At 51.6% G+C, this 24645-nt stretch overlaps 1 protein-coding gene across 5 annotated transcripts in view; it reads left to right on the forward strand.

Annotated features, from left to right (window-relative positions):
• ZNF827 (zinc finger protein 827) overlaps positions 1–24645 on the forward strand; it is a 192766-nt gene that overhangs the window by 28799 nt on the left and 139322 nt on the right. For all 5 annotated transcript variants that reach the window (XM_056118996.1, XM_056118995.1, XM_056118992.1 and 2 more), the window contains exons 2-3: positions 5906–6946; positions 19002–19174. In XM_056118996.1, coding sequence (XP_055974971.1) covers positions 5906–6946; positions 19002–19174 — 1214 coding nt within the window. The remainder of the gene's footprint in view (positions 1–5905; positions 6947–19001; positions 19175–24645) is intronic.

Genomic DNA, 24645 nt, shown 5'->3' on the forward strand with positions numbered 1-24645 from the left:
GTTGACTGAGAATCTCCGGGTGGGACCCCAGGTCCCCTTGAACAACCTTGTGAACCTATTCCCTCTTCCCCCCACCTCCAAAGGAATTGGAAATACTTAGCTATAGGTGTGTGTTAGTTGTAAGAGGTAAACTGGGTATTTTCACATGAAACTGGGCCGGAAGGCTAGCTGGTAGGTTCTAGGTGAAGACACATTGGCGAGAGGAGGGTGTTGACAAGCTTGAGAATCAACCAGTAGGGAACCGCCGTTGAGGCGAGCTCTGAAGCTTCACTGGACAGTGCTGTGAGCTCCCAGGGGCTGGGCCTTGTGGGGACGGTTTGTGGGTGGATTTGGAAATGGGGCTTTTTACTCTGCCGTCTCCACCGGCTTTCAACTCCGCCAGAAGATGTGGCAATTAATAGCTGTCTGTCATAGAGTCCTTTCTTGCTTGGTCCCATCTTCTGGAGCGAGGATGTCCTGAGTTGAATATTAGCCCAATGAAATGCTTCTGATAGAAGCTGTCAAGTTGAAAGGGAATTGAGTTAGAAAGAAAGAAAAGGGGTGTGTGGGGGGGAAAGCCATGTGAGTTGTGCATATCAAGTTACCAAGTTTCTGCTTGAGAACTGAATTATAAATAAACGTGTTAGGTAGTGGAATTTTGTTTTGTTTTCCCCAAAGGAGAAATAGTCGCCACATGGAAACAAAATGTATTCAGCATATTTTCATTCTGTAATTGCACTATTTCTAGTCTTAATGCTCGGAGCTTCTGATTTAAAGTGAAAAACACCAAAACAGACTGTTGTGGCAAGCCGAGAGGGCGAGTGTAAACCTGGCAGCCCGAGAGACATAGGTTGTTGCAAAATTAGCAAGGGAAGCAGCTTCCGAAGCTGGAGGTTAAAAATAATGTCTTTACAAGGAAGTATTTACATTGGCCGCCGGCGGGAAGCTGTGGACCCCAGGGCTGCTGTGTGCAGGAAGCGTTTCCCGGAGCGGCCTGTGTGGGCCCCTCTGAGTCGCTGCCACCATTCTGGGCTGGTGACAGGCAGACCGGAAGCTGGAACTCTGACTGCCTGGGGCCTCCTCTGATTGTGAAAGTGAGTCTGCCTTGTGCTGCAGTTAGCAGGGCACACCAGATCCACCCCGGGACTGCGGAATTGCCTTTTCTTCTTTTTTGAGTTCTCCCTTTCGGGAAAGCCAGTCCTCTGATGCTGTAAGAATGTGCCAGAGGGGGCATCCTAAGACCCCACCCCCACCCCCACCCCCACCCCCACCTCAGGGGAACCCTGATCCCTAACCTGCGCAGCCTTCCAGAAAGTCATCTGGAATGAAGCTGGCTGTGAAAATCAGCAGCAGCCCGGGAGAAAGAGAAATGCCTAGTTGGGAGAACAAACCCTGCTCGTGGCTGTTTTGTGAGCTAAAACTTTATTGGAGTGGGGCTGGAGCGATAGTTCAGCGGGGAGGGCGTTTGCTTTGCCTGCGGCTGACCTGGGTTCGATTCCCAGCATCCCATATGGTCCCCTGAGCACCACCAGGAGTAATTCCTGAGTGCAAAGCCAGGAGTAACCCCATGTATCGCTGGGTGTGACCCAGAAAGCAAAAAAACAAAAACAAAAAAACTTCATTGGGGCTTCTGTTTTTTCTCAAGTCTCTGCACATCTCCTATCTCTTGGTTTTGTCTTTTTCTTTGTGGGGGGGCAGTTGGACCAGCACTGCCCAGGGGCCCCTGTGTGATGCCGGGGATTGAACCTGGATTGAACCTGGGATTAAATCTGGTTGCTCGTAAGGCGAGGGCCTTAACCTCTGTCCTATTTCTCTAGCCCATATCTCTTGTGTTCATTTCTTTTGAAAAATTCCCCCACCTTTTCCGCTCAGGTGATGCCAGAATAATTTCAGGTATGTCTCAGCCCCGGGGTTCCTGGTCTCTCTCTTTCAGGGTCATGCATTAGAGTTATTTGGCATTTTTTTTAAAGACTTGTATAGCCTCAATTTCAGTAGATGTGATCTTTTCTTCAGAAAAGTGATTAATAGAGACTTAGGGAGCTTAAATATATTCTTTATGTACCTTAGTTTTCTTGCAGTCCAGAAAAAGAGGCTCTCGTGATCATGTCTTCAAAGAATGGAGGAGAGAATGGTTGAAAGATACCTAGACATGATAGCATATCTTCCACAACGCATGTCTTTAAGAAATACTCATTTCGCATGTTTGCTTGTCGGGGGGCTTGCGTTTTGGCAAGGTGCGGAGACTGTCTTTCAGGCTAGGTCTCATTTGAGAAGGCTTGGCTCTCCCTGTCCCAGCATGATGAGATTAGAGCCAAAATTGACAACTGTGTCGTCTTTGACGTACTTACCCACCTCGGCACGTTTGGAAGGGGAAGTTTCTTGCATACTGAGGGTTCTTGCCCGTAGAGGAGATTAGAAATAAAGCAGTGTTTTGGGGCTTTGCCAATGAATGAGGAGCCGATTCTGTAGGCATCTAGATCAACTTTGGGCACACTGTGCTGCAGAAAAGTCTGAGGGAACAGAGACAGGAGGGAAGAGTGAAAAATGTCCTTTTCTGCGAGATTTTTATTGAAGGTAAGGTAGAAGGATGGCAGGGCCGGAGCAGTTGTTCTGAGCTTTCTAAAAGTTGCCATTTGGAGAACATCTGGCAGAGGTGCTGTGGGACTTTGTCAAGTGACCGTGGGCCAGGTGTTGAGAGAGAGTTGGGTCCTTGCTTCTGCCATGAGGTGCCTGGCTTTTACCTCCACTGGGTAAAAACATCTCATCGGAGCATTTCATTGTCTGAGTAGAATGTCGAGACTGGACACGTGGTTCTGATATTTGTGGTTCTTAGAACTCTGGTTCTATGTATTTTGTTAACAGACCCTTAACACGTTGGTTCTAGATCATTCTTCTAGATCTCTTTTAGTTTGACCAAAGTTTGTGCCTTTAATTTGTATAGTAGTTAGTGTTATAGAACATCAAAGAAGGAGCTGGAGAGATAGCACAGCGGGTAGGGCATTTGCCTTGCATGCTGACGACCTGGGTTCGATTCCCAGGATCCCATATGGTCCCCTGAGCACCGCCAGGAGTAACTCCTGAGTGCAGAGTCAGGAGGAACCCCCTGTGCATCGCCAGGTGTGACCCAAAGAGCAAAAAATAAAATAAAATAAAATAAATAAAACATCAAAGAAGAGATGTCTGAGAGGAACTAGCTGTGTAGTTTTCATTGTGATCGTTTTCAATCTTTTTCCCGCTCTGACACCTTGCTAGATAGCTCCCATATGATTCTTTTGAAGGATGAGAGACTTAATCTGGAATCAAAAAAAAAAAAAGATGGTTTGCCAGAGGAACTTAATGTAGCCTGGTTGTTGAAACGTGTGTGGATGGTGTCGCGTTTGGTGAAAAGTATCTTTTCGAGGAGCATTAAGAGAAGCTCAGGGACCCGCCTGTTTCGGAAAAGATGAAAAATGTTGAAATCAAGTGGGAAGAAGGAAATGGGGCAGATCACAAGGAACCAGACTGTCTTTAACAGAGAAAATTCGATTTTATCTGCTTTTTTCCCCCAGCAAATTCCATTTGATATTTTACATTTTCTTGATAACTTAATAACGAATCTCAGGAAGGAGTTGCCGAACTTTAGCTTAGTGAAAGAGAATTTGTCATTTGTGACATTTCTTCTCTAAATAGCATGAGAAGATCAATGTATTAGCTTGTAGTTCATGTGTTCCTCATTCTAGCTCTTTCTTTTCAAAACACCGAACCGCCTGTCGCAGAACAAAACTTGGCACAGTGGGGAGTGTTGGCTCGATCCCTCACCAACCACTGAATCTATCTTGCTAGGGACCAGTATGGGGCAAGGCATGGCGTGGGAGATGTAGATACTAAAACAACCCCTGCCTTCAAGGAACACCCTTTTTAAAGGTAAGCAGATACTTTAGCGTGACAGAAAATCGATGCAGACAAAGCTTAGGAGCGTTGGCTCTACATTCCAGATCTGCCCATAATCCAGCTGCAGCTCCCCATCTATCTGCAATTGAACTCAGCCACCAGCACCTCTCACCTGGCGTTCGGCCTCCAGCCTCCAGCCAGAGGCCCAACTTCCCCCTGCTATCCGTTCCCCATAGGACAGCCAGGGCTGGATTTCCAAGGATGCCTATAATGGGCTTCCCATCATTTTTGTCCTCTGCCCAACAAGCCAGTGGGTTCCAGTTTCCCTGATGCTAAAGGGCTTTCAGTGGCTCACAGTGTCTGACTGATCCACATAGTACTTCTCCCTAATAACAGCTCCACTCCGTCTCTCTCTCTCTCTCTCTCTCTCTCTCTCTCTCTCTCTCTCTCTTCTTCTCCTGTTCTGCCATTCTCTCTCCCCACACTGGCCTTCATGCTGTTCAGAAACAAACCACCTATTGGTATGCTCAAATTCTGTAAAGGCATCTAGGCCTGTGTAGTGACTCCCTCTGCCCAGAAAATTGCCCCAAACCTAGATGCTCTTTCAGGTCTTTGCCCAGGTGTCAGGGCTTCACTGAAGCCCCATCCTCACCCCCCCTATTTACCATGGTAACTCCCCTCCTTTGCGTTACCTACAGATTCCTGGTCCTCCTCGATATCTTTTCCCACATCATTGATTTTCTTGGGATGACACTCTGAGATAATCGTGTCTGCGCCTTCCTCAATGGCTGTCTTCCTCCGTTGGAACAGACACTGCCCGAGTTTCATTTTGTCTCATCTTGTCCAGTCTAGAACCACTCCTGGCCTGCTGCATTATGATTTGTCGCAGGAATGAATGAATGAATGAATGAATGAGAAATGGGGGGCGGTGGGAGGCAGTGCATTCCGTGAGTGGTAGGGAGACTCAACTCTGAGCTGGATGTAGAAAGAGGAATAGGATTTGGAAGGACACACTAGTCTAAACACGGCAAAGCCTGGCAAGCTCCCCGTGCCGTATTTGATATGCCAAACACAGTAACAATAAGTCTCACAATGGAGACGTTATTGGGCCCGCTCGAGCAAATCGATGAACAATGGGAGGACAGTGCTACAGTGCTACTAGGCTAAATAATTTTTGGAGCAAAGGTAGAGCAGAGGTCACAGGTGCCCTGGAATGGTCAGGAGCCTCCCCTGGCTAGAGCTGGGTCATTGGGAGGGAGGCAGTGCTGGATTGAGAAGTCAGTGGCCAGAATAGGATCAAAGGTGTCTCAGAGTGAAGGGAGGGCACAGTTGCTCATTTCAGCCCCAGGTACGATGGCGGGGCGTTGGGGATTGGAATCAAGCAGCCTCAGAGAGGTAGTGTGGATCACGTGGGGGATGTGTCCCCTAATAATGGAGCCCCGTCAAGGGTGCTCACCGTTTTGGTAGTACTTAGCTCTTGGTGAATCACGACCACACACTGAATCTTCATAACCGTGGAGTGAAGTGCGTCAGACAAGTACTGTTGATAACTCAAAAAATATGCATCTTCTACCCACCCAGCCAAGTGACTTTCCCAGCTCATAGACTTAGGAAGTGGAGACGCCACATTCCCCTTTCTCGGGTCTTGTGTCCAGGGACTCTGCCCCTGTGGCCTGGTCTCTCTCCTGCCAGGCGGCCCCCAACCTTGCCCCCGGACTGAAGGTTTCCCACTGCTTGTTTTGACCAGAGTCGTGGCTTCTTCCTGTGTCCCCTCGTCCCAGTTCCGTCCTTCCCAGTTTCATTTCTAACCTCCCCCCTCCACCATTTCCCCCGTTCCACTGGCCTGGAGACAGAGCCAGAATTCTGGCTTCCTAGATCTCGCCGGTGTCGCCGAGCTTGGCCTGGGTGGCATTTGCCCCAGGGGCCCGCCGGCTGCTTTTCCCGTGGTTCTTGGGGGGTCCGGGAAGAGGGCGCATGCCACCCCCTCGGTTTGAATGTCTTCCGGCGTGCTTGCTGCTCACTGTGGGAGTAAACCCCGTCTTCTTGATTCCCCCAGATGTTAGTAGGCAGGACGAGGCGGAGGGCGAACTCAGCGAGGGAGAGCCGTGGTATGGGAACTCCTCGGAGACCCCCTCGGAGGCGTCCTATGGAGAAGTCCAGGAGAACTACAAGCTGTCGCTGGAGGACCGCATCCACGAGCAGTCCACGTCCCCCGACACCTCCCTGGGGAGCGCCACCCCCAGCAGCCACACCCTGGAGCTGGTGGCGCTGGACGGTGAGGTTCTGCGCGACTCCCTGCAGTGTCAGGGCCACCTGTCACCCAGCGTGTCCTCCCTGTGCGACGACGACCCCCCGGGCTCCGCCAAGCCCCTGAGCAGTAACCTGCGACGGCTGCTGGAGGCCGGCTCCCTCAAACTCGACGCCGCGGCCACCCCGGCCAACGGCAGGGCTGAGTCCCCGGTGGCCGTCGGCGCGAACCTCTCCTTTTCCCCACCGTCCCACCATGCCCAGCAGCTCAGCGTCCTGGCCAGGAAGCTGGCCGAGAAGCAGGACCCGAACGACCAATACACTCCAAGTAACCGTTTTATCTGGAATCAAGGTAAGTGGTTGCCTAACTCAACCACCACCTGCGGCTTGTCCCCGGATTCTGCCATCCTCAAACTGAAGGCCGCAGCCAATGCCGTTCTGCAGGACAAGTCTCTCGCCAGGACGGAGGAGACCATGCGATTTGAGCCCTTTTCCTCCCCTTTTAGCGCCCAGTCCGCCAGTTCCACGCTGGCGGCTCTGTCCAAGAAAGTCAGTGAGAGAAGCTTGACGCCCGGGCAGGAGCATCTTCCTCCGGCCAGCTCCTTCCTCTCCCTGGCGTCCATGACCTCCTCGGCGGCCCTTCTCAAAGAGGTGGCAGCCAGGGCGGCAGGCAGTCTGCTGGCCGAGAAGTCGTCCCTGGTGCCCGAGGACGCCCTGCCGCCACCGCCTTCGGAGAAGAAGCCGGAGAAAGTCAGCCCGCCACCGCCGCCGCCGCCCCCACCGCCGCAGTCCCTGGAGTTACTGCTACTCCCCGTCCCCAAGGGAAGAGTTTCCAAACCCTCCAGCTCAGGTATGGAACCTTTTCTTTCAATCACCCCCTCTCGGCCGGTACATTCGGAGTGCCGCCAGCCTTGGCTTTTCCGTGCGGGCGTCACCATCTGGGCCGGGGACTTCCCGGGAGCCAAAGACAGGCTTACAGGTCCTTCCTGCCCGCCAGCCAGAGAGTTGGTTTCTGGTAGCACGAGCTTGGCTTCTGCAATCAATGAATGATTGCAAGTTAGGCGCTGTTCCTCCCTCTCCGAGAAATTATTATTATTGTTCATTATTATTATTTTGCTTTTTGGGTCACACCCAGTGATGCACAGGGATTGCTCCTGACTCTGCACTCGAGAATTACTCCTGGCAGTGCTCAGGGGACCATATGGGATGCTGGGAATCAAACCTGGGTCGGCCGCATGCAAGGCAAACGCCCTCCCCGCTGTGCTATTGCTCCAGCCCCTATCATTACTATTGTTGTTGTTGTTATTATTATTACTATTTTACTTACCAAGTTTAGTCTCGGAGTCTCAAAGGTATGTGCCGAGCCAAGCATGTGCTAGTGTGCCCAGAGCCCCTGGCCCCTGGGGTGGGGATATTCACTGCTTCAGAACAGCAGAGTAGGCCCAGTCACTTCCATCACCGCTGCTGGACCTCTGCGTCACCAGCCGTGAGTCTGTCATAATCGATCCCCGTCTATACTTCCCAGGCGCATTTGCATTTCTCTTTTTTGTTTGTCGGTTTGGTGGCATTTGAGTCTTGTTCATTGATCAAGCCTGTTTATCAGAATGTTCGCGGATATTGTCATTCGGCCCCCCTCCAAGCAAAGGCCGCCTTTTTTGTCCCGTCCAGTCAGACTCTGCAGGGATGTGCATGCGGAATCTTTGAGTCCTAAATTTTCCCTGGGGGGAGAGTCCTTTGCAACGGGGAAGTCGCTGTTTGACAGAGAGCCTTGACGTTCAGAGTTGTTCATTGGAGGGAGAGATTGAGTGTCTGGACTTTCCCACAGCAGAAATGTGGTTTCTTGGACAAGGTGTTTTTTTTTTTCAGTTGTGTGTATGACAAATCGATCATCCCAGGGATAGATGGATGGCATTTCGTAGGTCTCTGGAGGATGTCCTGCCCAATTGGAACAGGAAGTAGGCTCCGTGGTCCTCCGCGGTATAAACACTGTCTAGCCAATTTTTGATTCTTTGCAGTCAGACTGAGGGAGAAGTGCTTAGCCCAGCAAGTAACTGAACAATCTCAGCTAACACCCTCTTGGTGCATTTAGGACAAATTTCCATTTAAATTGCCCAGGGAACTATAGGTACTGGCTATAATCCCTTTTTAAAAAGTATGTAGAACATCCTATTAGAACAAAGGGAAACGGATGTCTGGAACTTTTATGATGTTGAGTGATCCTAATTGTGTGCTTGAGAGTTTCTGAGGCGTTGACCAAATCTTGCCACATTGATCAATTCCAGATTTTATTTCTCCTCTCTGCTCACCTACTGTCTGGTGAAACGGAGAAATGGTCCCAGCTGGGAGACAAGGGGAAGAATAGGGAGGAGATGGAAAATGGGCTGTGGGATTTGTCTCACCTGGTTTCTAGAAATTTCACACTGGGATGGCAGCAGATGGGCGTGGCAGTGTGTGAAACTTCATCAAACTTCTATGTCTAATTATTGTACATATATAGATAGAAGTATTAATGGTAGTTGCACTGTTCTGAAAGTAGCTGGTTGGAAAAACTTTGATACAAAGTTAATAATGAACTCTAGTTGGCCTGACAAGTGGTGAAACTAAAGATACATGAAACTAAAGATACACTGTAACACCTTGGTCATTGTATCTTGGATCTAACTGGCAATCTTTGTGAAAAGTAGTTTTGCACTTCAGCAAATAGATGGATTCATGTAATGATGATGATGAGGATGATGATGATGAGAAAGAGGAGGAGGAAGAGGAAGAGGAGGAGGAGGACAGGGAGGATGAGGAGGAGGACTAGGTCCTGAGGCAGTAGAGTTAACTCGTTGCCTGTGAGGAGGAGGAGGAGGAGGAGGAGGAGGAGGAGGAGGGAGGAGGGAGGAGGAGGAGCAGAAAGACTAGGTCCTGAGGCAGTAGAGTTAACTTGTTGCCTATTTTGTTGTTGGATAGACAAGGGGGGTGAGGAGGAGCAGTTCTCTTCTGGGGTTACTTACTCCAGCCATCATCTCAGTAAACTTCTCAGTGGACTTTCTCTAAGAAATTGTGTTTTCCTTTCTTTTTTACGAATTTATTCTGTCACAGAAGCTCTTGACATTTTAATCAGTGAATGTTCAAATTGTTCAAATGGAAAGGGGAGGGGGAGGGACTTCCTGCACTTGGGGGACCGCAGCTGATTGGCCGCTGGGCCCTTGGTCCACACACCTCATGCAAGAGCCCACATGAGGGATGGTACTTGAGCATCATTCATCTTCTGGCTAAGGCGAGAAGAATGATGGCTTCAAAGGAAAACTGGAGGGCTCTTAATGTGGTCCCTGAACTGGACTCTGGGTGTCCGTGGGAATGCCCTCCAGTGAACTCCACTCTGGTCGCATGTCAGGGTCAGAGAGAGCTTTCGGTACATTGGCAACTTCTTAACTGGATGGTGCGCCAAGAAGGGGTCCGAGAGAATATCAAAGTTTGTTGCTTATTGTAATCTCACGACGAGGCGATTTGGTTGCTGTGCCTTGGATCAGTGATTTTTCTGTTTTTGTTGTTTGTTTCTTCAGGCTATCCCTTTGGTACCGGGGCATCACTTAATGCCAGGGATGAAGTCTCCTGTGCGCTCTCACTTGAGCTATCTCTGACCCCTTCATTAAAATATTATCCTAGTGTTAATTGTGGGGGTCACTTTGGGTGAAGGGGCTAAAGGTCACAGCCCCTCCAGGAGGTTCTGGGGTCATGAGAAGCCCAGATGAGGTAATCTCCAGGGCCTCGAATCTGCAAAGTATGTTGTGCTCTGCCACTGGGGTCCCATCCCTGGGTCACTCACTGGCTTTTGAATTAGAGGAGTGGAGGGAAGATTGGTCTGACCCCCCACCCCGCCCCCCCAGTGTCTGTCTCTCCCTCTCCTCCCACCCCCGTCCACACTGGGCAAACTGTTGATGTCAGGAAAACCTAGATGCTGCATTTGGCTGTGTCTCGACTTTACCTAGAAAATATGAGGGGGGTATGGTGGGCAGGCGCTGCCAAGTTTATAAACATTTCTCGTGGCCTTTTCAAACCCTGTCCCTTAGAAAGAAACCTTGAGTCCCACCCAAGGCAGTAGACCTGTTCCTTCCTCAGGGAACAGGCTTGCCTGGCCAAATGACTCACACACACACATGAGTCCCCAAAAAAAGTCCATGCAAAAGAAGCTGCACCCCATCCTGACTTCAGGCCCCGCTGCCTCCTTCGTTGCATGGCTCCCGGCGTTGCCAAAAGGGCACCTCCAGTCGACTCTTGAGTTACAAAGCGATCCATGCTGGAAAAGGCAATCCCACATCGAGTGCTTCAGACACCAGCATTTCTCTGACCTTCTCGAGGTCAAGGGAAGTCCAAAGCATTTCAGCTTGGCCTTATTTCTCTTTTTTTGAACAGGATTCTGTTGTCATGGGGTCAGGGTGTATTTCAGTCCTTCAAGAGCCCACCTCTCAGTCGCCTTTCCCCCTCCGAGGGGGACATGACACCGGAGGAGGAGGTGTCTTTCATGCGACCCAGCACATGCTCCGCGGCCGCTCTGAAAGGGGACGCGATCGAGGGGGGGACAGTGTCCGTTTGCCATAAAGATAAATGTCACACATTGACTCGATTCTCTTTGAAGCTGCTCTTCTGTTGCAGCTCCGAATCAAATAAATGGTTTGTATTGTCAAGACAAAAAGTTTCTTACAGAAAGCCAGCCAGGCTCCCGGGAGGCCAGACTCCCCAGTTAAAAATAAGGATGATCAAAAATAATAATAACAGTTTCCGCGAGAGGGTTGCCAAAGCATCATTTCCCTGCACGCTCTCTCTGTTCGTTTGCTTGGGAGTGAGGGAAGGTCTCGGGGATGTGTGAGCCCACCTTTTAGGCTGGGGTTTAACCCAGCCAGAGCCCCTGAGTCGCCCAAGCACAATTTCCATCCGAAATTGGAGCCTCCTGGTCTCATCCCGTTGGAGGTTTAAGAATACTGCGAGGGGCGGTCAGCAGATCGGAATTTTAGCTGCGGTTCCAGTCATTATCCCGTTACAAATGTATGGAAATCCGGAAAGGGAAGACTGGTCTCCAACGACTCCTGAGAGGCTTCGAGCAGGAACTTGTTTGGCAGTTCAGTGTTTCAGGCCGGCTTCAGAATCCCTCGTCCCCGTGTGCGGCTCCGTCTAGGTCGTGATTTATGTTCACTTGACTTGAGCGATCAGGCTTTTCTCTTCTTCCTGTTGATGGCTCCGAGATGTTTGGAATAGAGCGATGATTGCGTGAAGACAGGCAGAGGATCAGTGGGCTGGATTCGCTATCCCTCAAAAAAAGTGTGTGGGGGGAGCCGTGGGGGTGCAGAATAGACATAACGATAATGTCAGACACAAATCCAAGGCCGCTGGAACATTTTCGTTACCCTGAAGTCGCCTTTGGGGGAGGATGAGGCGAGGGCATTCAGTCCAGTTGTGTCGTTAGGGATGTAGTCGGGGCATCCTGAAGGAGAGACCCAGGCCAGGGGAGACGTGAGGGCTGGGGTGGGGCAGACCAGGAGAGAGAGGAGGGAGAGAGAGGGGACGATTCAAGTGATCCACATCCTGCCCGCCGCCGTCTTGAGCTTCTTCCTTGTTCATGGCAAGGTCTGTCTGTCTGTCTGTCTGTTCACAAAGATTGCCCAATTGCCAATGAGCTCCGGTTTCCTGCAAATTGCCCTCCGGGCTCTTAACAAGCCGAAGTATGATTTCACAGTCTACAAAACAACGTTGCCTTTGCTTTGAAAATACCTACCGAGTTAAAGCCGTCGGGTTATAGAGACTCCTGTGATTTATTGATTTTCACGGCCGCTGAAGTTCTGTGGCTGCCTCTCGGATTCCTGGGCGCACTGTAGGCTGCTGAGGCCCAAACCGGAAGTGCCGAGATTAGCGCTGGGCCCCAACCTCCCGCCAGCCAGCCAGCTCCGGATTCTGGGCCCATGTTTCAGTTCTGCTGCTTCCTGGGTAGATGGAGGTGGTGGGGGATTATCTTCAAGATGCTTCCCTGCTCTTAAATGCCCTTTTACTTCCGTATTTTTCTTTAACCTCTCCCCTGTATCAGTGCAAAACAAACTTGGCTGCATTTTCTGTTTTCGCGCAAAATACGTGGCTGCTTCAATTCACTGCCAAAGTGCTCGCAATGTGGTCTCTGCCTCAGGCAGAGCTTGTCTGCTGTCAAGAGTTGAGCACATCCCCTTGGACTGGGTCCTGCTGCCCGCACCCGGCTGACACTGGGGTCTGGGCTGCCCTGGCCTCCTGCGGCCGTAGGTGGGGCAAGTTCACGGGCATCTCTCTTGGCGTCCACTGGTTCTTATTCGCCTTCTGCCTCTTTCCTTTCCATTTCCAGCACTTTGGGATATTTCCCTCGTGACCCAGTTCTTCGCACCCCATCTCATCCCCAACCAGCACAGTTCCTGCAGTCTTTATTGTTTTATTTATTATTTTTTTTTTTTATGTAGGAGTACTGCTATTTATTCAGCCACTGATTAGGCTGATTGAATTGGGCATGAACTCCACCTAACTTTTTAAAATTTTTTTTATAATTTTATTTATTGAATCACCGTGAGAGCAGTTACAAAGCTTTCGGGTTTAAGTCTCGGTCATACAATGAAACACCCGTACCTTCACCAGTGCCCATTTTCCACCCCCAAAAAACCCAGTATACCCCCATCTCACACCCTCCCCCTACATGTGGGGCAGATGATTTCCACATTAATCTCTCTTTACTTTGATCACATTCAATATTTTGATATCAGACCCACCATTATTATTTGGGATTTTACCCCAACACTCAGATCTGCCGAAAAGGCAACAGTAGACAATTTGTTTTCTATTGCTGGTTATGAATAACATATGATGTCATGTGGCTGCAGTAGTGGCCGCAGGATTTTGAAATTCCGAAATTGTAACACTTAAATCTGGAGGGATTTCTGCCAAAACCTGCTGGGTTCTGAGATTTGCTCCTGAGTCTCTGGGATCATGGCCATTAAGCAGCTTGATCAACTTCCTGCATTCTTTGGGTGCTGGAGTAACCACAGAAGGACTCCCACCCTCCTTTATCCCACTCTTTTCTCCACTTCTCCCCCTCTCTCCCTTCCTGGACCCTCTTGTCCCTGCTGAGTAGAAGTTGGTCAACAGAGTTGTGTTGGCCCAGCCGGACCCTCCCTGGGAGGCACAGAGTTCCCCTGCCCCCTCTGTGCTGTGCTCTCTCCCACACGGGGCCAGGTCCCAGGCCCTGTACTGGGCTGTGTTGTCCGTTGTCACCATCCACATCTGCGCTGACGATGAATATGTGGCTCCTGGGGACAGGACTGGAATTTCCCGACTCTTGATGGCCAATCGCTGCCATTCGCTGTGTGTGACTGGTAACTGCACACATTGGCTCTCTTTCCTTCCACCAATAAATAGCATCACTTGTGGAATGGACGTAACTTCTCCATGGGCACAAGTGAGCACTTCTCCTTCCCACAGGGTCTGGTACCGCTTGCTGAGATTTCATCCTGTTGGCAATGGGTCTAAGTAGCTAGTGATATATTGGGGTAGAGGGGGAGTTGTTTATGAGACAGCTGTGAACGAGGTAAAATGATGAACATTTCAACCCCGTTGCCTCAAGACCATGTGGTTCATTCTGAGGAAGTGGTCGTATTTCCTTCGACTCCAAATGTGAAGGAAATTTACAGCTGTGAGCTCCCTGGAAATAGTTTGGCAGAGAAAATAGAAACCCCCCTTACATCCCCCCCTCCTCTTAAGTAGTTAACAGCATACACACATGGAGGACATCCTACTACAATGGAAAAAAAATTGTTTTTTTTTTCCTTGACTAAATGAAAATGCAGATGCTGGTGGGGGTGGGAGATGACCTTGGCCACCTTTGGGCATCGATTGTTGAACATCAGTTACCCTTATCCCTTGGTCCCTGTCTTCTTTCTCTGCCGTGATCAGTGAAAGATCTTTAGTGGCAGTGGAGGAATTTGGCCACGTCTCTTCATCACGAGCATGTCCAGGGGATTCAAGGAGCCCCCAACGTGTCCACGGTCCACAAAGTTTGGGAATCAATTGGAAGGAAGCAAGTCTATCTCCCAGTTGAAAGACGAATTTCATTTTTCAGTGCAGGCTTCCTTGTGGTGTTCCTGAGAACAATTTGCGATACAGACTAGGCCATCAGTGTGGGGGCCGGGGGCAGTGGGTGTGAGACAGTCATCACCGAGGTCACCTTGATGCCGCTCGGCCGAGCAAGTGCTCGTTCTTCTTGTCTGTGACCACCTGCTGCTTTTCTTTTGTGACACCATGAAGTCCCAGGAGCGGACGCCGGTGCGGTGTCACACCTCTCTCTTGGAGCATGTGAAGGGCATGGGTAGTGGAGAATATGCTTCCCGTCACGGGGGGCAGCCTCTTGCTCATGGCAGTCGTCTCCCCAGCGGTCGGATATGGGTGGTCTTTCCGGATCTCTCGTGTGGACTGGGTGAGCCAGGGGTCTGAGAGGGAGAGAGAGCAGTGAAGAGCCAAAAGGGAGAGGCTGGGTGTGGGTGAGAGGCCGGGGGGGGGGGGGTGCGGGGGTTGGGAGGCAGGGACGGAGCCAGGGCCTCCAGAGCATCAGGTGCAGGGAAACCCGCGTGACCATCTCCCGTTCCCCAGTCAGAGAAGGAAGTGCGGGTACCGGAAATCATTCCCAGGAGCGTGTCCCGAGCTGAGCGCGGACCCTTTCCGGCTGCTCAGCACCCCCAACGTGGGGCAGTGAGGCTGTCGTTTTGCAGCATCTGCCCAGAAATTTCCTCCGTGACTTGGCAGGAAGGGACTCGAGGACTAAAGTGGGCGGGAGCAAGGTGCGCTGTCAAGACATTTCAGCAGTGTCTGAGAGTGTGACAAAGGGCTGCCTGGCCCTCCGTGCCCCCTTCCTTGAAGTCCATGGTGCCTGGGAACCCATTGCCCCCAGGCTCCCTCGATTCGCTTCCAGAACACAGCCCTGCAAGCCGAGAAGTGATTGTTTCTTGTTTCTTTTATTTATTCATTCTGTTTTCCTCTCGCCCTCTCCTCTTCTGCTCAAGTGTCTCGAATCCGTTTGCTTGTAAATAGTTCTGATTCAAGACTTGCTCCCAGGGCCTGTGGCGATAGCGCAGGGGCGTTGGGCGCGTACCTGGCATGCTCGGGGCCCTGAGTTGGATCCCCAGCCCCGCACGGCCCGCCAAGCGTGCCCACTCCCCCAAGCGTGCCAGTCTATGGCCCCTATAGAAATAAATGACATGGGCTGGAGAAATAGTATGGGGGTCCAGGTGCTTGCTTGTCTTGTACGCTGCCAACCTCATTTTCATGCAAACTCCCCACCCCTGAGCAATTGCAGGGTGCAGCCCTGGAGGTTTCCTGAGCACTGTCTCGGTGGTCTTGGGACTTGGCAGCACTGTATCCAACTGCTGGCCTTGCTGGCAGAGAGTCAGGAAAGGTGTTGTCCCCGCTACCACCCACTTCACCCCTGCCCCCCCACCCCCCCGAGAGTCCACCCATCAGATACATTGGGGAGCTGGAGGCTGACTGTGTTGAGATAGTTAGCAGCTCCAGCAAGACCAATATTGCTCTCCAACTATTCACAAGTCTCCATGATCAGCATCAGTTCCTCCGGTCTTTTGATAGTTGCTTTAAATTCAGATGGAAGCATCTTTTTGTCTTTGTTTTCAATCAGGCTCAGCCTTGCCTCACAACTTGTATTTGTCTGTTTCTAGAATGTGTCTTCCTACACCTCCTTTTTGCTCTTCTCTTAAAAAACAAACAAACAAACACTTGAGTTGTTTTGTTTTGTTTTGTTTTGTTGGTGTCAGGGATCGCATCAGGAAGTCTCCCCTACAGGACCTGCTCCCCAGTACACCTCCAGTACCCCCCAACCCTTTCTAAACAGACCCTTTGTTGGGTGTCCACAGGCAGTGCCTCGGGGAGCCAGGGGCCACTCCAGTGGGTTGTTGCCCCACAGTGCTCAGGCTGGCGGCTGATCAGGGTGGGGGTGCAGCCCTGGGGTTGGAAGTCAGGCCTCTCCATCTGAGACGCACACCCCAGCCTCTCCGCCATCTCCCCAGCCGATCATTTATCCTGTAGAAGGACCCACATCCTTGATTTGACAGGTTTCCTTTTTTTTTCCTTTTTTGGGGTCACACCTGGTGATGCTCAGGGGTAACTCCTGGCTCATGCACTCAGGTACTACTCCTGGTGGTGCTCGGGGGACCATATAGGATGCTGGGAATCGAACCCAGATCGGCCACGTGCAAGGCAAACACCCTCCTCGCTGTACTATAGCTCCAGCCCGGGTTTCCTTCATATATGTGTCATTTTATTTTCCGTGCTGAGCTACACCTGGCCCTCTGGTACAAGGGTTGGAGTTGGGGTTGGTGTGTGCAAGGCAAGAGCCTTCCCCAACCTTGGGTGTTTAATTATGTCCTGCTCGGTGCTGCTTCTGCCTTAGCCTTTCTGGTCAGTTGCTAGCGGAGGCCAAGGCTCAGACTTATTCTTAGGCATCTGACTGGAAGGCAGGTGAGGTGTGACAGGAGCCCTGGCGTAGCAAAGATTGAATGATGGTGCCTCCAGATTTGATCGCCACCACCAGATGATCCCCTGAATATCTCTGGGAGAGACCCCCCGAGCACCATGCAGAAGTAGCCCATGAGCACCCCAGAGGACTCCCAAAACCGCCCTTCGAAACAACAGTGAATGCGTAGTGTGTCTGCACACTGCATCCTGGTCATGCTCCCTCTCAACAACTCCCACCTCGTGGCTGCAGACAAAGCTAGCAGCCTTTTCTTTTTTTCTCTCTTTTTGGAGCAATAGCACAGTGGTAGGGCGTTTGCCTTGCGCGCAGCCAACTCAGCCAACCCGGGTTCAATTCCTCCGCCCCTCTTAGAGAGCCCAGCAAGCTACCGAGAGTATCTCGCCCGCAGGGCAAAACCTGGCAAGCTCCCTGTGATGTATTCGATATGCCAAACATAGTAACAAGTCTCACAATGGAGACATTACTGGGTCCGCTCGAGCAAATCAATGAACATTGGGAGGACAATACTATAGTGCTACAGTACTTTTTGGGTCACATTGGAGATACTCAGGGGTTCCGTCTGGCTCATGCACTCAGGACTTACTCCTGGTGGTGCTCAGGGGACCATATGGGATGCTGGGAATCGAACCCGGGTTGGCTGCATGCAAGGCAAAACGCCCTCCCCGATGTGCGATCACTCCAGCCCCTGAGCCGCCTTTTTTTTTTTAAGGAAACAAACACTCTAGACCTTCTTCTGATTCGCTCTTCCCACTGCCGGCATGGCCTGCTCACCTCTGGCTGGACCAGCCGCCGGAGATCTCGTTCCTTCCAAATATGACTGCCCAGATGTGCTGTGTGCCCTGGGACGCCTCGTACTCCCCGGCTGGGACCAGTCCCCATCCCTCCTGACTGGGAACGGAGCCCCCGAGTCTCACCCCGTGGAGTCCCTTTGCTAGCTTTCTGTGTGGCAGGGGCAGTGGAAATGCCCTGGGGCAGTCACACGGTGTCCCCAAGCAATCCTTTCTCCCCAGGGGTGCAGGAGTGTAGCCCTCCCGGGAATGGGGGATGCCCTGGTGACCGCCAGGCTCGAGCTCTTCCCAAAATGGCCAGTGGAGTTCCAGGGCTCAGTTCGGAGGAAGGAACCCCATTTTGTGTCTCATTTAGTGTTAGCCTGAGGGAGAGAAATAAGAGGGTGGACACACTGACCTCAGGAGCCTTGAGACTGGATTGGTGGCTGTGTCCATTGGGCTGGGAGTCCCCAATTTGGCAGTAGGAGACCGAGGAGGTGCCTGCAGCAAGTCCCGGGCTGGGGGGGGGCGGGGTCATTGGACAGCGGCTGGTGCTCAGCATTGGGCAGCGAGCAGCCTCCTCTCCGTCCCACCGCATTTGTCTCTGTCTTGCTGATTTTCCAGCACAGGGCAATGAGATTCGGACTTGAATCTGGAGCTTCCCCCCCCCCCCCATTTTTCCTTCTGGAAATAGCAGCTATCCCCTAAAGCCTGGAGGGACCCTCAAAAATCAGGCTTTCAAACTTTGGTACATCTACACAATGGAATACTATGCAGCTGTTAGGAGAGATGAAGTCACGGAATTTGCTTATAAGTGGACAGGCATAGGGAGTATCATGCTAAGTGGAATGAGTCAGAAAGAGATAGACAGACATAGAAGGACTGCACTCATTGGTGGAGTATAAAATAACACAATATGAGACTGATACCCAAGGACAGCAGAGACAAGAGCCAGGAAGATTGTCCCATGGTTGGAAGCCTGTCTCAGGAGCTGGGGGAGAAGGTAGCTGGAATAGAGAAGGGATCACCAAGTCAATGATGATCGGAGGAATTGTTTGGGATGGGAGACGTGTGCTGAAAGTAGATAAAGGACCAAACGGGATAGCTTCTCAGTATCTGTATTGCAAACCATAGTCCCCCAAAGTAGAGAGAGAAAGGGTATGGGGGAAATTGTCTGCCATGCAGGCAGGGGAAGGGTGGGAAAGGGGAGAGTATACTGGGGACCTTGGTGGTTGAGAATGTGCACTGGTGGAGGGATGAGTGTTTGATCACTATAGGATTAAAACTCAAACATGAAAGCTTGTAACTATCTCACAGTGATCCAATAATTAAAAAAAAAAATAATCGTACTTCCCTAGTTGCAGGCCAGGCCTCAGCTCGGAGCCTTCAGGCCTGGATGGGTTGAAGTGGGTTTGTCCTGCAGGGGAGCAGTGCTGAGAACAGCCTTCAGGCCAAGTGCTGGCAGTGCCGAAGGGGGGGACAGTTAACACCTGTGTCCCGTTTCATGCTCCTGGCAGGGCTGGGAGGGTGGGGGGGGAGGGTAAAGGTGCCTCCACCTCCTGTCCCTTGTGCCTCACATCCCTCTCTCTCTCTCTCCTCCTTCCAAGCCTCAGAAGAGGAGAGCGGGAAGCCTTTCCAGTGCCCCATCTGTGGCTTGGTCATCAAAAGGAAGAGCTACTGGAAGCGACACATGGTGATCCACACGGGTCTCAAGAGCCATCAGTGTCCGCTCTGCCCTTTCCGCTGTGCTCGCAAGGACAATCTCAAATCCCACATGAAGGTAAGCCAGCGGCAGCCCGCAGTCCACGGAGGGCCATAGGAGGGGACCCCGGGGAGGCCACGGGAGATGATGGTGCAGGCAGGAGCAGAGGAAGCACCGGCCAGACTCATCCCGGAGGTTGGCCCCGGGCAGGGCACGCGGGGGTGGGCATGGATGCCAGGCTCTGGTGTGGCACGCTTAGCACTTCACCACTCGCGCCGAGTCCCTGGGCTCCGCGGGAAGAACTCCCCATAAGCGGACCCCTCCTCTCCCAGCGGGGAGCAGTGGGACGCGCTTCCGGGGCCCCCGGAGGAAGACCTCGTGGCAGACAAGGCGAGTACAGGAGGGGTGGCGGGTGCTGCCCCTCCCCACCATCCCCGGCCTCCGAGGCTGTGGTTTTTCCCGAAGGAGTCCGAGGAGTCCACTGGATGGGAGGGCACAGACCTGGCATCCTCGAGGCCCTGGGTTCCTCCCTGGGGGCGGGCAGGTGTGTTTGCCTGCATGTAGTCACAGGGCACCCACGCCAGCACCCATGCTGCCTGCCAGCCCAGGGGAGCAGCCAGAGATGCCTCTCGGACGGGTGAGAGCTTGAACAGACTCTGGTCCTCCAGGAGAAACATAGCTCACAAGACCGAGTCCCTCCTTTGAGGCGGAGAGTGTATAAGGTGACCCAAACCGCTAGTGAAAACATCAGGTGATGTGGTGCCCCCTCATCAGCCGATGGGAGACCCCCTGCGTGTCCCTCTCAGCCAAAGTGTGGGAAAAACTTAGTCATCCACATCTTTGTAAGGTTTCTTTAAAAGCCTTGAAGGTGAACACAGTGGCAGTCATACTGCAGGTTTTTCTTTTTCTTTTTTTTTTTTTTGCTTTTTGGGTCACACCCGGCGATGCTCAGGGGTCACTCCTGGCTCATGCACTCAGGAATTGCTCCTGGCGGTGCTCGGGGGACCATATGGGATGCTGGGAATCGAACCTGGGTCAGCCATGTTGACTGCGTGCAAGGCAAACGCCCTACCCGCTGTGCTATCACTCCAGCCCCACTGCAGGTTTTTCTAGCCTTGCACATGGCCGACCTCAGTCAGACCCTGGTACTGCGTATGATCCCCTGAGCACCACCAGAAAGACCCTCCGAACACTGCCGGTTGTTAAAGTTCCCTCCCCTCGCCTCCAACCCTCCCTACCCACCGCCAAATGCTGCAGATTTTTTTTTTTTCTGAAGGACAAGGAGGAAACTCACGAGATCAGAAGATGGTGGGCCTGGGAATCTGATAGATCTGGCAGGGAATTTCATTGTGTTACTTACTGACTCGGTGGCCTGGAGCCAGGGACCCTGTTTAGTTTTTTTTTTTCTCTCTCTTTTTTGGGTCACACCCGGCGATGCTTGGGGGACCATATGGGATGCTGGGAATCGAACCCAGGTTGGCTGCATGCAAGGCAAACACCCTACCCGCTGTGCTATTGCTCCAGTCCCAGGGACCCTGTTTAGACTCAGTTTTCTTATCTGTGAAATGGGAACCCCGATGTTCATCTGGAAGTGTTTTCCGTGGCCTGTCTGAGCAAACTCTCTGACTCAGAAATGTCCAGTGGTAGCTATTTAATTTTAATAATTATTGTTGGCCGTCTTACAGCGTCCTTGTCAATGATGACTTCAGCCTGGCTCTTGAAATTGTTTAGAAAGTGTCTGCTTTTTTAATAGGATGTTTAGTTTATGTACACATTAAGACGTCTGCTTTTTTTTTTTTTTTTGAGGCTACTCCTGGCAGTGCCCAGGGGTTGCTTACTCCCAGTTCTGTGCTGAGGGCTGGGTGGATATAATGGATTAAGAGTGATGGGCTTCCCGTAGGCAGAGTACATAGGAGGCCTTTGGGGGCATCGATCCATCCATCCTTAGTTTACTCTTTGGGAGCCACCCGTGGTAATGCTCAGGGTCTTCACCTGGCTGAGCTGTGGGGGATTGTTCCCGGAGGAGCTCCGGGACCATGCGGTAGTGGGAACGGAGCCCTGGGTTCCCACATGCGAAGCCTGTGAGCAGATCCCGGCATCTGGTTTTTTTTTTTTTTTCAGAATCTTGTGTTATCTTTCTGAATCAGTCATCACTGTTTCCAGTTGTAGCTTTATGAGGGGAACAAAAAAAAGTGACCATACAGAACTCATATTGACTTGAGAAAACAACTTGGAAGATTTAATAAATAAATAAAGCCAGGATAGAATTTATTATCTATCATTTTCCTTTCCCTCCCAGGAGGAGCCAGCCAGCCAGCCAGGAGTTCTGGTTGGTTGGATTTTTACTGAGGTGACTTAACTTTTTTATTTTTTGGCATGGGCCTGGCAAGCTCCCTGTGATGTATTCAGTATGCCAAACACAGTAACAACAAGTCTCACAATGGAGACGTGACTGGGCCCGCTCGAGCAAATCGATGAACAGCGGGAGGACAGTGACAATGACAGTGGAGGGGAGGTCTTGGGGACACAGTCCACAGTACTCAGGGATTGCTGCTGGCGGTGTTTGGGGGTGACCCTCGGTGGCCCTCGAGTGCTGGGGTGAGTTGACACTGCCCCATCGCTCTGGCCCCTGAGCCGACTTTTCTTTCCTGACTAAACCTTCTCTTCCTCTATCAGCATTTCCCAAAGTAAATTCTCTCATTTTCCACCTGCGACGTGAATACCTGCCAGCAGACTCAGACAGCCAAAGAAATGCCTTGACAAACGGGAGATTTGCTGGAAGTGGCCCGCCGCATGCGGGGGTCTCCCAATCGGGCCTGGCAGACCTAACACTCCGCAAGCAGAAGCCTCCCTGCCGGCCTCACCTCAGGGTCACTTGACACGGCCTATTTATAAACCCACGGGAACAAAGCGGGGCTTTCAATGGCAGGAACCGGTGACCCTGAAGCTGCAGGAAGATGAGGTGGGCGCCCTCCTGCTCCAGACGGTCGGGCCAGGACGGCCCCACGGCTGAGGGCTGCAGGACCCTGGGCCCAAGGGGGACTCACAGTGCTCAGAGAGCAGATCAGTAACTGGTACCACAAAAGCGCTCATGTGAAATTGCGGCTTTCTTCCAGCTTCTGGGCTTCTAACCTGTTGCACGACCCCTCAAGCTTTGGATAAAGGACCGGGGAGAGGAGCTCGTGCCAATCCTACCATAGCAGCGGGTGTGCCCCTCTTTCTATGCCCTCCACCTCGCCACCACCCCTGACCCCTCCCCCGCCACCCAATTCATGGTTTGATGTTATTGAGTGGCCCTTCAGTTTCTTAAATTTTACAGGTCCTCTCTGACGGACTTGTGAAGCGTGTCTGTTGTTTTCGCAGCATGCTCAAGTCACAAATAGATTTTCTTAAATGAAGTGCAGCTTAACATAAAGTAACAGAATAGAAGACTAATACCCAAAAATGGCCGAGATTAGTACCAGGAATTTTGCTCCATGACTTGGAGGCCAGCCACACATGCTAGGGGAAAAGGGAGCTCAGATAGAGAAGGGAGCACCAAATAAAGAGTGTTGGGAGGATCCTCCCAGGATGGGGGAAGCATGCTGAAAGTAGACTATAGACCAAACATGATTGCCACTCAATGCCTTTTTTGCAAACAACAACATCCAATAGGAGAAAGAACAAAAGGGAATGCCCTGCCACAGAGGCAGGGTGGGATAGGGGGGATGGGGGGTGGGAGGGATACTGGGATCCGTGGTGGTGAGAAATGGGCACTGGTGGAGGGATGGGTATTTGATCATTGTATAATTGAAACCCAAGCATAAAATTTTCTAAGTCTTCAACTGTACCTTATGGTGTCTCACTAATAAAAATTAAAAAAAAAAGGAAAAAAAGAAGTGGGGAACACCTAGCCCCGAGATTCAGATCTCAGAATGGAGGGTCCAAGAGACCTGAGGGTTTTTTTTTGCTTTTGGGTCACACCTGGCATTGCACTGGGGTTACTCCTGGCTCATGCACTCATTACTCCTGGTGGTGCTCGGGGGACCATATGGGATGTTGGGAATCGAACCTGGGTCGGCCACATGCAAGGCAAACGCCCTACCCTCTGTGCTATTGCTCCAGCCCTGAGACCTGAGTTTTTAAGAGCTGGGAGTCTTTGGAAGAATCATTTCACCCCTCCAGGCCTGTCTCTGCTCACGGAGATAAAGATCACGTGAATGGTTCCACTGCGTTCTTGTAAGAGTTAAATGAGATAATGGCAATAAAAAGGCAGTTACTAAAGGGCCCAGCTTGGAGAAAACCCTCAGTAAGAGGGGCAAATGCAGCAATCAGTATTCCAAAGTCCTCTGAAGGTAAATTTACATTCAGAAATAAATCAGTGACATGGTCTGAAAAAGTAATCTAGATTTATTGCCTCTTTCTTGGTGATCTATCTTTTACTGTGGAGAATGTAGAGAAATGAAGAAACACAAAGAATAATTTAAAAAAAATTTTTTTAACCCTTCTTCCCGTCACACAGAACCAGGCAGTTTTTATTGTGCTGGTGTGTAGCCTGGGCTGATGGCAGAGCTCAGGTTAATGAGACCGAGCTGGGCTGTGTTCAATGAACCCAGTCGCTTCGAGGCTCCCCCTGAGTGCTCGGCTCTCTGCACCGTTTCAGGCCTGAGTTTCCTCTGGGCGTCACGTGGGAAGGTGTTTATGGCCGCAGAAGGAACTCATTCGCGGGTCCCCCAGACTCGGGATTCTCTCCTATTTCCATGAAGCCTTTTACGAGTTTTCCTGGATGACTGAGCATTCAGGATGGAGACGTGCCAGTGATCAACTGACATTGCCCGGAACAGGAGGTGGTCTTCGGAGGTCACGACCCCAGCGAAGGCCAGAGAGAGTGAGGACCAAAGGGCTGAATGGACCCCTGCAGCCATGACCCGCGTGAGCTGAGCAGGGTGGAAGTAACTGCAGAGAATCACTGGAGCTGGCCCAAAAACAAATCTAAGAAAGAACACCGGTGAAGCCATGGCGAGACAGCCCAGGCCCACCATGGAGGCAGCTTGAGAACCACCAGTCCCCCCATCCCAGCCCTCCTGGGCCCCTTCCCTGCTGGGCTGGGCCAAGGGGCGTGGAAGAGATGGTCACTGAAGTTCCCTCCCATTGCAGCCGGTCCATGGAATTGCAGGTGGGATAAACCCACTTCCTGTGGCCTGGGGAGGGCTGATGAGTCTGGGACCCAAAGATGAGTCTGGCTCTGAAGTTCCCTGGAATGGACAGGGATCAGGCAGTGGAGGCACCTCTTAGGGAACAGAGGGAGGGTAAAAGATGGGGGTTTTCCCAAGAGGTGTTAGGAGTCCCGTGCTCTCCTGGTCCCACTGGGTGCTGGGGATCACCTAGGACCACTCAGGGGCTGCTTGGGGGCGGCCAGGACCTGACTGCACTGGCTGATCACCTGCGAGAGATGTACTTACCCTCCCTGTCCTGCCTCTCCTGCCCCACTCAGAGGAGTACTATGTAATTTGGGGAGGCTACCCCTGGCGGTGATCAGGGCTTATCCTGGCTCTTGGCTCAGAAATCAC

The sequence above is a fragment of the Sorex fumeus genome, unplaced genomic scaffold (genome assembly GCF_029834395.1).
Source record: "Sorex fumeus unplaced genomic scaffold, SorFum_2.1 ptg000039l, whole genome shotgun sequence".
In the NCBI taxonomy this organism is placed as follows: Eukaryota; Metazoa; Chordata; class Mammalia; order Eulipotyphla; family Soricidae; genus Sorex; species Sorex fumeus.